Below are 13,342 nucleotides of genomic sequence, written 5' to 3'. Positions count from 1 at the left end.
CTGCAACAACGCAAATCCGATTCATTTTTGTTTTTAGCTTAGCCTTTAAGCCACACAAGTTATTTGATTATACTAATTTCTCAAGTTAGAATTTACATACCACTGTAAATCCCAGAATTTGAATCTGAAACAAAACTCACATGATGTAAATGCATTGTATATATTATACAAGGTAGTATTACGCCCACAATGCATCCCTGCTGTACTGGGTGGTGGGTATCAGAAATTATAATGTAGATTATTCAGTTTAGGGTTTTTTACCCCTTTGTTTGGTTTTTATATTATTTAAACTCAAAATTAACTTGAGATTTTTTTGTATGTAGCAACAGTAGTATTTAGCATAACACATAAATACCAATGATCATAGTTCAGCTACTTTTTAACTGATAGGAGGAGGAGAATAAGGACAGCATATGATAGGAGACACACACAATCCCAGGACATACTACTACAGAACTTGGTCATAAGATGCAAAAGAAAACAAACACTTCAGGAAATAAGGATTTATTTCAAAAAAGGTATTCACTCATTGGTTGATGACATATTCTCCCTCACATGCATCTTTGAGATGTTTTTTAATCAATTATGTGCAATATTATTGATATTCCACTGAAAAGATGTAAGAAACCCAAACCAAAAAACTTGGAGTTGATATGATAATCCATAAACTGGGTGCAAAATAGATGACACTATCCTGGATTTACATTATTTCAAACGTGCTTTGTCTCTGTCACTTGTGGCAGCAAATCTGGACACTAACTGATCATTATCACTTATTGATCTAAGTGTTATTTTGCTACAGAGATGACTACTCTCAGTAGAAAGCTGGCTGCTGTGGTGACTTGCAGACAAAAAAAGGCGACCACTCCATGCATCAGAGTAGAGCCTCGTAGAGTGTGCAATTAATGCCAACACAAGGGAGGTGCAGGGCACACAGAGAGGCAGAGGTAGAGAATATGTGCTCATTTCTAAAGGCTAAAATGTCTGTCTTAATAGACTGAAGTCTAATCATAACCTTGGTGGTGACTGTACCAAACCCTCTCAGCTTAGTAAGTTACTGAAATGACACAGTAATTTTGCTTCTCTTAGGCAAGCCAATTACTTAACAAAATAATGATTCCATGGTGCAAAATTTCCTTTCCATAGAGCAGCTGAAGCTCAACTTAGTCGTATAAAGGAACAATTCTGAATAGCTCTGCCTCCTATGTTCAGGACCAGCAGAACAGTAGACTGAAATATGGGGCAAAAATAAGGGTACCCATGTCAAAACCTCCCACCAGCTCACCACACCTGTTCTGTTCAAATGTTAACTGGGGGGAAATGAAAGCATTCACATTCAAGTCAGAGAAACCTTTTGAGTTAAATGTAGAGGGGAGGGGTCATTACTGCATCATGCAGTAAGTAATAATTATTAGATTCCACCGTTCTTTCATCACAACAAATAAACTTTCACATCACTAAGTAAAATAGTAAATCGTTACTTAGAGAATATAAACATTGAAATCAAGCATTAACAAATGGTTTACTACCAACTTAATAAATACTTGATGGTTTCACAACCATATTCTGTTTGATGCTATGCTCCTGCTAGCATCCAGTATCCACCCAAACCACGCCGGTTCGACTGATCGCAGTGTGAAGTCCTCATTTTTTCACCACCTTCTCCAGATAACCAATGAATCTTCTCAGATTTACTTTGATGTTGTCTAGCACGCACAGCTGCTGAGGGCTGTATTTGCCTCTTCCCTCTTTACGAATCTAGTAAAGGAAAAAAAAAAAAAAACATTTTTTATTTTAAAAGGTGAAACACAATCCACAAATTACTGGAAAGATAACATGAAAGAATGTTGTAAGCAATGCCAAGTACAAAGAGGAACATTTGGAAACTGTTATGTGCAATTGTAGAAAAATGTTGAAGAATCACCAAGGACAGTGAAAAAGAAATGGATCTCTGTTACCTTGGCCTTAAAGACAGGTTGAAGTGCCTTCAGTGCAGGTAGCAGCTGAATGTTTTTAGCAGCTGTCTCCGCCTCATCTCCGTCCGCAAAAACATCAAACAAGGCGTCAAGTGCTTCTCCGTTTACGACCAGGTCGGTGTCCCTCGTGGCAACTTGAAGTAAGGCGTTTCCAATCATCTGTGGGAGCAGAGTTTCTTAGAGGAAGAACAACTGCTCCAAAAGAAGAAAAAGCGAGAAAGATTATACCTGAAGGGTTTCTGCAGTGCCTTTCTCTTTGGCTAATGTGCTGCCAGTGATGCCCAGAATGGCGACGGCGTTGACCCTCACGCTGACAACATCGCAGCGGGTGGCCGCTTCGCTCAGGCTCATCAGCTGCTGGGGGGTCATACACTGAGAAAAAACAAAACACAGATATTGAGCTGTCCAAAATAAGACATGATAATATAAAAAGCCTAGTTTCTGTGTTGTGTCTGTGTTTATTCGGGCAACACTGTAAACAAACATGGAACAAAAGTTAAAGGGGCACTCCACCAATTTTACACATGAAGTTCAGTGTAGTGTAGGAGTAATGCTCAGACTGCAAAAACAGCCACAGGTAGCTCTAGAGGACCTTTTCAACACAGGGTTCTCTCAATTTGAGACGTAACATTTCAAATTGAAAGCTTCCACTACTAACCAGAGCTGTGGTGTTTGAACAATGTGGACAGGATAAGTCTAACAAAAATGTTACTGGGCTGCATGATGGGAAATGTAGGAGCCAACATCTTTAAGATTATTATTATTATTATTTTTTTTTTTTAATCTGTCTCTTGTGACCCCCCAATTTTATTCAAGTGCAAAAATAACCCCCTGAAATAACCCCTTTAAAACTACCTGTGGTCTATCCTGTACCTGAGGGATATTTTTGAAGGCAATCATCTGTAAAAGAGATCGCATGGCGCTGATGACGGCCTCAAGGAACTCCTCATCTTTGGGTATCTCTGAAAAGAAGAAAGAAACATTGTGATTACTTATGATAAGTTTCAGTATTGTAACACTACACTGCTGCAACTGATCCTTATAGGTGGTCACTTTCACCTGTCTATCGTGATTTTCACCACAATTTTTATTCCAAATCTAGAATCAAAGTATCTGTATTTTGACAAAATAAAATTAAACAAAATAAAGGAACACTAAATGCGAACTACAGTGTATGTGCTGTATTACAATAACATGACATAAATGTGGGACCTGCTGCGCCAAAAACCAGGGTGGACAGGTGCTGTGCTGCTCCCTGCAGAGCTGCCGGTCCTCCCAGAGACTCTGCGTCCATGGTGGAGAGGATGCTATGGAGGCACGTCAGAGCGCGGGACTGTACGCGCTGCATCCTACGGTAAAGATGACTTTTATTATAGAGCAGTGAGCCATTTCATGCAGGAGTGTACGTTTGCACGAGGATTGACAGTACAAAGTGCCTTAAACAAATATTGATCACACGGTGAAGCTCGAGAGAAGATGAAAAGTGAGAGGATTACTTTTTAATCAGGCTTTTCCAGGAGGGATTCTGATGGCACACGTCCATGGCTTCTGTTCTGGGGAACTCTGTCTTTTTGAGCACCTTGAATCAAGAGGAAAAAAAAAAAAAAAAAAAAAGATATTACCACAAACCATTTAGTGTGGCTGCGTAAGAGAATGGCCAGATCTCTGTCAAACTGCACAGGTTAATTAATTCAGCCTGTTCAGCCTGGGGTAGAAGAGGAGATGGGTGTGATTGCATATTAAGAACCATATTTCAGGTTGGTATTTACAGCAGTTCACTAGAATCAGTTCAGTTTCTGACAATGTGATGAACCCCTATCCTACAGCTACACCCTGGGGTGAGGTGTAATTGATGAAACAGACAGGTATTTGCCTTTTCAGGGATGCTGTGGTTGATCAAAGCCCCGTGAACCTCAGCTGACAAACACAGCGGAGACATAAGATTGGACACTCCATCACAAAGACCATCGGGACCCATGTCGCTCTCATCGCTGCTCGACTCTTCCTCCCACTCATCGTCAGACGGGTCTTTACAGACACACACACACACACACACACACACACACACAGGATTGATCGAGAGGAACAAAAGGCATCTCTAGGCGCTCAGATGAACTCATTTCATGTTTTTCTTGTTATAATAGCTTTTCTGATAGACAAACACATACTGTGTGGCCGTGTCACAGGAAATAATGTTGATGAAAAATGCCCGGGGTCAGCACTGCTGTCCGTGCCCACAACACTCACCGTCAGAGCAGCACATGTTGACGATGATCTCTAAGGACGTTTGCTGGGCTGTCAGCAAGGCCGTTGCCTCCCTCAGCTCCTCCTTGCCCCTCTGGACAAAAACAAGCAGCCATGTGAGTAAACATCCCAGCAAAACGATGACTGTTAGCACAGTTATCACCCAGTCTGAGTTCAGCTGATCGCCACGGTGGGGAGATTTATTTCTACAGTTGTACTCAGACATGTCCAGTTGCACTTTTTTGAACTGTGATGCTGGTGAAAACCTGCTTCCAGGGAGTGACTTTTGAGGGATAAGTGAGGTTTAAGCGAGGCTTATCTATTCAGTCCACTGATTTTAGCATTGTCTGAGTGTGTTTATATAAACTAAGGAAAAAAAAAAAAAAACAAAGCTTAGATCGAAATAACCCCATTGTATAACTCTTGATATTGGAGGGTATTCTGGAACGACATCACGAATGTCACCCGCAATCTTGGGGCTCTGGCTGTGACTGAGCTGAGAGGGACAGCTCTGTCTCGCAGAGGTCAGATGTGGAGACTGTCAGTGTGGTGGAGGCCAGAAGCTGGTCCCCAGTTGAACCTTGCTGAGTCCCTAATCTGCCCCCCCAAAAAAACCCCGACAGTTTGTCTGCCCTGTCAGTCTGGCTCGCACTCCAGGATGACTCATGTGTCACCTTTTCACCTGGCATTAACATGCACCTCTGAAATACAAAACTGCACGGCTCCCCACGAACACATAAACATCACATCCTAACATTTACAGCATTTATAACTGAGGGTACGTTTTTATTTATCTTATGCTGTTGGTCTATCCCAAGGCCCCCCGGCAATGTGTTTTTGTCAAAGATAAAATTTGTGACAATTTATGTAGTTATTTGTCATAACATATTATATGTTGACTGATAATTAAAGAGTCTACTCAGCACCTTTAATTAAGTTTAAGTGTGATTTGGAAGTGCATAATTGCAGTGACTCAAAAGTGAACACAATTAAATTTAACAGAAAAGGCCCTCCCTAAAAAAATGACCCATCCAATGGCAAGTATCCGTAGGTGGTGTGTCACGGATTCATCACAGCTTCACACACACACTTTGTCATGGTCAAGACTACCCATCATTCACTGTATCCATTGTACAGTATATGCTGTAATAGAGTGTAGCATGCAAAAGGAAAGTTTAGATGAGACATTTCACTTACAGTTATGTCAACAATATCAATATAAGGTACTTGAGAAAAGATTAATAAAAATCTTAAATGAGTTCAGGAAGGAGAGCTTAACCATTTCAAGTGTTACTCTGGGCGGCACCGCAGTGCAGTGGTTACCACTGTGGCCTTGCAGCAAGAAGGTTCTGGGTTTGAGCCCGGGGCTTCTATGTGTGGAGTTTGCATGTTCTCCCTGTGCCTGCGTGGGATCTCTCCGGGTACTCCGGCTTCCTCCCACAGTCCAAAGACATGCAGCTAAGGTTAACTGATGACTCTAAATTGCCTGTAGGTGTGAATGTGAGTGTGACTGGTTTATTTGTCTACATGTGTTAGCCCTGCGATGGACTGGCAATCCATACAGGCTGTATCCCACCTCTCGCCCAATGACAGCTGGGATAGGCTCCAGCCCCTCCTGCAACCCTTAATGGATAAGCAGTACAGATAATGAATCTATGAATTACTCATATATATATATATGTATGTACACACACATATACATATATGCTTTGTTATTGTCTTTCAAAGGTAAATGAGACAGAGTAACACTTAGGAACATGTATGAATGGCTCATATTGTTAATGGTGAAAGTAAAATTTTGATGCAATTAAACCAATAACTTGAGGGCAAATGGCTTTTCACGTGATTCTGTGTCTTAATCTAATCGAATACTGAATTTTACTGGGTTCATGCAAACAGAACGGGATTTTTGGAGCCAATTACTGATGTAGATATTTGAGAGTTTTAAACAAGTTTTTACATTAAGACGCCTTTTGATTAGGATACCTTAAATTTGTGCTTCTAAGTGCAGTGACCACAACATTTGATAGTTTTTCAGCACGCACTGGTGGACAAACAATGACATGGGAACACTGTCTCTGAACTATATTCAAACTGTAGAAGTTCTGGGCTGCAACTTCTTGTTATTTATCATCTGACATATACACAGAAACTGACATATGAGCAATAAGTTAATAAGTTATCAGTTACTATACAGTCGGGTAAGTATTTGGACAGTGGCACAGTTTTCATAATTTTGTCTCTGTGCACCACCACAATGGTTTTGAAATGAAGCCATTAAGATGTGATTAAAGTGTAGACTTTCAGCTTTAATTCAAGAGGTTTAACAAAAATATAGCAATAACCGTTTAGGAGTCCCTCGGTTTCCAGAAGCTCAAAAGTAATTGGACAAACTAATAATTCTAAATATGAGGATTACTTTTCATACTTGGATGAAAATCCCTTGCAGTCAATGACTGCCTGAGGTCTGGCACCCACTGACATCACCAAATGCTGAGTTTCCTCTCTTAAGACGCTTCACCAGGCCTTACGTGCAGCCACCCTCAGATGCTGCTTGTTTGTGAGTCTCTCTGCCTTCAGTTTTGTTGTCGTTATGTGTAATGCATGTTCAGCTGGGTCCATGCTATAACACGGCCTCCACCATGTTTGACAGAAGATGTGGTATGTCTTAGATCATGAGTCATTCACTCCTCTTTCCCCGTCCTCTTCTCTTCCCATCATTCTGGTACAAATTAATTTTGGTTTCATCTGTACAAAGAAGAAGACGAACTGGGCGGGGCTTTTTTTTTATGGTTTCTGGTAAAGTCTCATCTGGCCTTTCTGTTCTTGAGTGTTACCAGCAGTTTGCACCTTTGTGTTAAACTCTCTGCATTTACATTCATGAAGGCATCTCTTGATTACAGACGTAGACAGTTATACGTCCACCTACTTGAGAGTCTTCTTGACCTGGCAAGATGTTGTGAGGGGGTTTTTCTTCACCAGGGAAAGAATTCGGCGATCATCCACTTTCATTGTCTTTGTCTGGTTTCCAGGCCTGTTGGTATTACTTACTGCGCCAGTGCATTCCTTCTTTTTAAGAATGCATCAAATTGTTTATTTAGCCACTCCTAAAGTTTCTGCTGTCTGTCTGATTTCTGTGGTTTGTTTTGTTCTTTCAGCTTAATGACGGCCTCCTTCACCTCTTTGGGTCACATACTGAGAGTTCCCATGAGCAGCTACCAAATGAACAACACTTGAAATCAACTCCAAACCTTAATTTGTCGTGAAATAATGATGGAACAAGGCACTCCTGGCCATTGCACAGATTGTCAGTCAACTGCCCAATTACTTTTGAACCTCTGGAAATGGAGAGCCTATGTATAGAAATGGCTGTAATTCTTAAAGAGTTAATGCAATATTTTCGTAAAACCCCTTGATTAAAGCTGGAAGTCAACAATTCAATCACTCCTTGATGGCTTTGTTTCAAGTCCATTGTGTAGGTGCACAGAGGAAAAATTATGAAAACAGTGTCACTGTCCAAATACTACCTGACTGTGTGTGCAATAAGTTGATATCAGGAAATATACCAGCCCTGCCAATTTATCATTTGTGCTCCAACAAGGTGCAGCTGACAGTGAAACAGGGTTCTTAATCTCTCTGACGAATGTGATTTACTGTGTTCAAACTTGTCTGGCCAGAGGGGCGAATAGCTTTCTGTATGTATCACGAGGAACAGCAACATATCGAGCACTATATCAGAGATACCACTTACAGGCAGGAGGTCGGAGAAGTCGTTATCAACCTTTGCAGCTTTTCCATTTCTCTTGTGTTTAGGTGCTTCCTCCTCTTCATCCATCTCCTCCACAGCGAGCTCCGCTGCGGCCTGGTCGTCTGCGTCTGTCACAGCTGGTGCGTTTCTGAGACGAATCTCTTCTGCTTGTCTGAGTTCAGGTATGACTGTCCCCGTGTCCAGGTCCAGGCACTGTGACAAGGTGGCTACCACGGCGTTGAGAGTCTGGGCCTGACGGGCCGCGGGCAGGCTGCCCTTCATGTTCCACAGCGTCCCTTAGTGACAGAGCAGGCAGAGTTAGGACTTCGAGCGGGATATTCGTAACGGCAGGGTCACGACATTTATCAATCGCTGTGTTTGTTCCTTAAATCTATCAGCAACCTCTGTCCACAGAGGACTTTTGTTAATGTCCCTTTCAACTCGTGTACTGTGGCATGTTACGGTTTTGAACAATTTAGAGACCAAAAAAAGACGTGACAAGTGACAAACTGTACCTGCAGCTAATGTCCTGAGGAGAGTGGGTGCCATGCCTGGCTGGGATGACAGCAGCACTTTCTCCAGGGCGCCCAGCACAGCAGTGTTCATGCTACATAGCAGCTCCGGGTTATCCTCAGTCACAGTGTGCAAACAGTGGGCTGGGACAACACAAACAGGGAACACTGTCTTAAAAACTGCTTTCCCAAACTTGAGAGGAAAAGAAATGAGTCAGAGGTTAGGTCTACAGAGCTGTCTGTAACATTTATACATTATCATCGCACCAAAAAGCTTTCCCATTTCACACATAACACCTAAAAATATTTAGAACAATAAACACTCTTTTTTCTGACTCTCAGCTTGCTTTCATAAATCAGAGGTATTATGGGCTGGACAAGTGTAAATGGAAAATATACTCATTCACTTTAGAGAGATGACAACGCTGATACCACTCTCACGTCTGTCTGTAAAATATAAAGCTGTATAGCAGCAGACTGTTAGCTTAGCTTAGCATAATGACTGGAAGTAAGAGGAAACATCTAGCCAAAATATCATCTGAAGCTCACTAATTAACTAGTCGTATCTGTCCTGTTGTGATATTTGGACAGAAAAACTGAGAGTGGGCACAAATAATATATCCTGCTCAGCTAATATGAACACAGACTTTGATTAATGTTCTTTTAATCAAAAAATAAATGAACCATCTCAACCAATTCACAGTGTATTAATTAGGCCTACCAGCAGATATGGCCAGTTCCACGTTGTGTGGGTGTCTCTCCAGACACTGGATGACCAGATCCAGGAGACCAGCCTTGTTGAACACAGACAGTGCCTGGTTGCTGCTCTCACTGGCAGGACAACATAAAATGAGATGGTTCTTAAGACAAGAATTGAATATATGGCATCTTTGGTTAACAGGTAAAAGGTGGAGGAACCAAAAATCAAGGGAGTTTCTGGACTAGCTATGAAAAGTGGGGTATGGTATAGAAGAATCTACTAGCCCCATTAGTTGCTAACTAGCAAACAACAGCAGAGGACTGGTGAGTGTTGAAGGTGTGAATTTCATGTTCAGTAAACCATCCTTTGATTAATGAAAGGTTAAAACACACACACTGCTGTGAGCTGTGAACCAGCTTGCACAACTTCTTGGGCTTACCATAGATTCCAGACTAAGTTCACAGCCTCGTTGGCAACATCCTCCACTGCATTCTTCTGGTCTTTCATCTGCACGGCAGCGCTCTCAAAACCAGCACAGCACTGGAGAGCAAACAACACTGTGTTACAGATGACACCATAATTACAAGTGAAACGGGAATGACCTTTGTTTTTCTTTTTCTTTTTCTTTTTTTTTTGCCGTCATCCATCACAAAAATGTTCAGAAAGTAAACTGGCATGAATTTTATTTAGCAAGTGCTCGGTTTTTGGATTTAAAAATCCAGTATATTCAGTGGAAGATTCATCTTACAAAATGAGCAAGTAAGTAAGTGATGACATACTTAATAAGATTTCTGTCTCAGGAGATAATTTAACTTCAAGAACAGGTCAACAGCAAAGCTTGAATCTGATCCCAGGAGTCAATCTGTCTGAGTGCGGGTGCAGACATTTTTACAAATCACTATTATCTGTGTTCTGGGATGAAACCTATTTGCTGAGGGGATCGTAACCGTGCTGTAACAGCTGCTGATGAGGAAGGAACTGAAGTGATGGGGTGAGCTAAAAGCAGTGGCGGAGTCTCACCTCTCTAAGCAGTGCTGTCAGAGGAGTCATGACGTCGTGCTTCACCATGTCCTCACACACCTCCTGACCTCCACATGCACTCAGATTCCTGTCAGGGAGAAAACAGCGCCAGACGCACACTCATCAGTCAGTTGGAGGAGGAGATTCACTGTCAGAGATGCGGTTTGTGTTTACGTGTGTGAGAGAGAAACAGAGAACGAGAGAGAGAGAGAGCGAGGGAGAGAGCCTGATGATACACTTGGATTTTGGCAGGCGTTAGGAATGGTTAACAGACAACGCACATGGATTATGTTATGCTTTCTGCATAAAAAAACATTAGAAAAAGAATCTTACATTTACTTTTTATAATGTGTATTTATGTAAAACATAGCAGCATAACATGAGACAATAATAACACAAGGCATCAAATCATGAAAACCTAACAGAACCTTCTATCTTCTCATATCCAAATCTTTTATTGTTGCAGGGCGCCCCCTATAGAAGCAACATGACAAATACTTCTGTGTCACACACACATAATGTTGTATGAGAATGACCATAATCTAATTTTTTAAAATTTACTTATTACTTAACAGATTTACCATACAGTTATGCAAGTGGTTAAGTAATAACACATCAGTATATCAAAATTAAACATCAATCAATATAAAAATCAATATAAAAAGTGATACTCTCTGACCAAAAATAAAGGCATAGGCTGAAGCCTGAGCTTATTGTGCCCACCCTTAACATTTAAAGCATACACCTTTGACTGACCCATGCAGCCATGAATCACTTTATAGAAACACAGCAATATAAAACAAAAACAGAAATATGACAGTCATTGTCATAAATTTCTCATTGTTGGTAACACGTCTTTCAATTGTAATGTTTTCATGCGTTTTCTTGAACTTACACATATTTCTACATTGTTTTAATTCTATATTACAACTATTCCATAATAGTCATAATTGTCCTTACCATCTTTTTTTTTCAATTTCCCCTGAGTGGATATATGTTCCCTCTCAATGAAAATGCCTTTTGGATACATTCAGGAAGTGTATTGTCTTTTATTTTAAACATCATTTGTAAAGTTTTAAAGTCTATGAGGTCCTTAAATTTCAGTGTACATGACTTTATAAAAAATGAGTTCATCTTGATTGGGGGGAAGTGTTTCTATTTACTAAAGCTGCTTTTTTAAATATTTGAAGTCATTTTTTTCCTCTGTGTTTGCTAGACCACAGTCTTCTTCCTTGGCTTTGTTAGCTTATTGCAACGTTGATTGACCAACGTGGAGACTGATCAACTTTAAACAGTGTGAGAGCAGTGGCAGAAATGTGTAAACCCAAACATAAAACATGGCCACCTGGTCCTACTAATGGGGGGAAAAAACTCCACAGGGCAAACTCAGGCAGGTTTTCCCTGCCTTTGCCACAAGGTAACATGCAGCTGATGATGCTGACTGGACTGATGAAGCAGTTCTAATTTGGCCCTTTTCACAGCAGACAATTTGTCATAGTTCAAGCAGCAGGTGAGACAAATTTAATGAACAATGGTTCAGTTACCTCAAGTGCCTCAGTCTGCCATGACAGTGAGCCAGCATCTGCAACACCTGGACCCTAAAGCTAGGTCATCTAAACAGAATGCACTTGTTGCCGATGTTACCAATCACACCTGTGGTTTTCCTGCTAATGACATGTTGGAGCATTTGCAGTGGAAAAAGCTTATTAATGTGTCGAGTGTTCCTGTATTTACAGAGGTGCTTCAAACGTCTGCGTCCTAAACGCAGTCTTTCTCCCACTGGTGACTTTCATTTAGAGCGGCAACTGTTAGTCAATAAATCCATTATTTCATCACCACAGAACACAAATTCTCTGGTTAGTTTCTCGCACTTTCTAATGTATTTAATTGTAATGATCAGACAGAACAAGTGATGTGAAGAGATCACCTTGGACCTTTTTTTATTCAGACTTTTGTAGACAATGAAAACAACTGTAACCTGCAGCTATACTTCGATTTGTCTGTTCTCTCCTTCAAGTCCCTTGCAGCAGCTGTGTGTAGCTGCCACAAACCTTTTGTGAGTTCCATTTCTTTGCCCTTGGGGAAATGGGTCTAGATCTAATTCAAACGACAACAACAACCTGAGGTCACACTACACCCCTTCACTACTGACTCACCTGAGTGCTCCCGTGGCAGTCTCCCTGACAGCCAGGCTGCTGTCCAGCAGCATGGGCCCGAGGCGCCTCACCGCATCCCTCTGAAGGAAACCAGGAATGGTCTGGCTCTGCTGCACCACCCTTGAAATACTGGCACATGCAAACTCTCGCATGTCTGCACTCGGACTCTGCAACTGTGGAAAGATATACAAACTATGACACTTCAAATTCAATTCAAGCCTGTTTCATTCTCCCTACAGCATGCACCCATTTAATCTATCCACAGGTGCCCTTCTCTAGCCCAAGTAGTAAGAAGACATTACATCTGGCATATACAGGGTCATTTAGACTGAAAAATGTGAAGTTATCAATAATAATTCGCAACAACTGTACAATAGGCCTAAATAGCAGTCTGGGGAGTAAAATCACTCATTAAAAAGTTCACTCTCATCAAAAAACTCATGAGCAACTTACTTATGCCACTGCCCTCTCTGTTAGTTTCATTTAAATGTTTAAATGCCTACGCAGTATTCGAGACTGCAACATTAATAAACATAAGTAAATGAATTATTATTTCAGTGATAAAATAGGACAAGACTGTGCTCTTACTTTCTCCAACAACTCTGCAGCTGGACAACTATCATCACCGCACTCCTCTTCTTCAACGTCCACTTCCTTCACAGCGTTCACCGGCAGCCCAACCGCGTTGAACTGCGGCCTTTTAAATTTAGTGGTTTTACTTTTACCCATTTTAGTTTTTTATTAAAGTGCGGGCTGCGCATTCAACGTGTGTCTCCTTTTCTGCTATTCACCCAAGCTCAGCTACGAAATCTCAAACACACACTCCGGCTACAGTCTTGCTGGAGGAGGCCATGTGGAAGATTGCCTCATGCCATAAAGCGTTCGTTGCTAACGGAAAGCGAGAGAGGCTGTCGTAAAGACGCGGAAATGCAGCAACACTAATTTAAAGCTTAGGGAGATTTTATATTAACCGTAATGAGACATAA

At 41.3% G+C, this 13,342-nt stretch overlaps 1 protein-coding gene across 1 annotated transcript; it reads right to left on the bottom strand.

Annotated features, from left to right (window-relative positions):
* Nucleotides 1-488: 488 nt before the first annotated feature.
* heatr3 (HEAT repeat containing 3) lies at nt 489-13,246 on the bottom strand. The gene is made up of 15 exons (XM_018666967.2): nt 12,945-13,246; nt 12,357-12,529; nt 10,201-10,288; nt 9,620-9,720; nt 9,202-9,311; nt 8,484-8,624; nt 7,972-8,264; nt 4,224-4,314; nt 3,850-4,004; nt 3,473-3,555; nt 3,189-3,325; nt 2,850-2,938; nt 2,205-2,348; nt 1,959-2,135; nt 489-1,758 (listed from the first exon to the last, which is right to left on the bottom strand). Exons 1-15 carry the CDS (start codon nt 13,083-13,085, stop codon nt 1,645-1,647), a joined length of 2,037 nt encoding a protein of 678 aa, XP_018522483.1. The 5' UTR covers nt 13,086-13,246; the 3' UTR covers nt 489-1,644.
* Between the last annotated feature and the right edge of the window lie 96 nt (nt 13,247-13,342).

The sequence above is a fragment of the Lates calcarifer genome, linkage group LG2 (assembly GCF_001640805.2).
Source record: "Lates calcarifer isolate ASB-BC8 linkage group LG2, TLL_Latcal_v3, whole genome shotgun sequence".
Classification (NCBI taxonomy): domain Eukaryota; kingdom Metazoa; phylum Chordata; class Actinopteri; family Centropomidae; genus Lates; species Lates calcarifer.
Note: the sequence above shows the minus strand (reverse complement) of the source record. Positions and strands in the feature narration are given on the sequence as shown.

What these genes read in the sequence shown, in the direction of transcription:
- heatr3 (XM_018666967.2), bottom strand. Translation starts at nt 13,085, where the DNA reads ATGGGTAAAAGTAAAACCACTAAATTTAAAAGGCCGCAGTTCAACGCG. An exon ending in CAACATGTGCTGCTCTGACG is followed by an intron (nt 4,005 to 4,223) that starts GTGAGTGTTGTG and finishes GTGTCTGTAAAG; the next exon opens with ACCCGTCTGACGATGAGTGG. An exon ending in GCACTGCAGAAACCCTTCAG is followed by an intron (nt 2,136 to 2,204) that starts GTATAATCTTTC and finishes CTGCTCCCACAG; the next exon opens with ATGATTGGAAACGCCTTACT.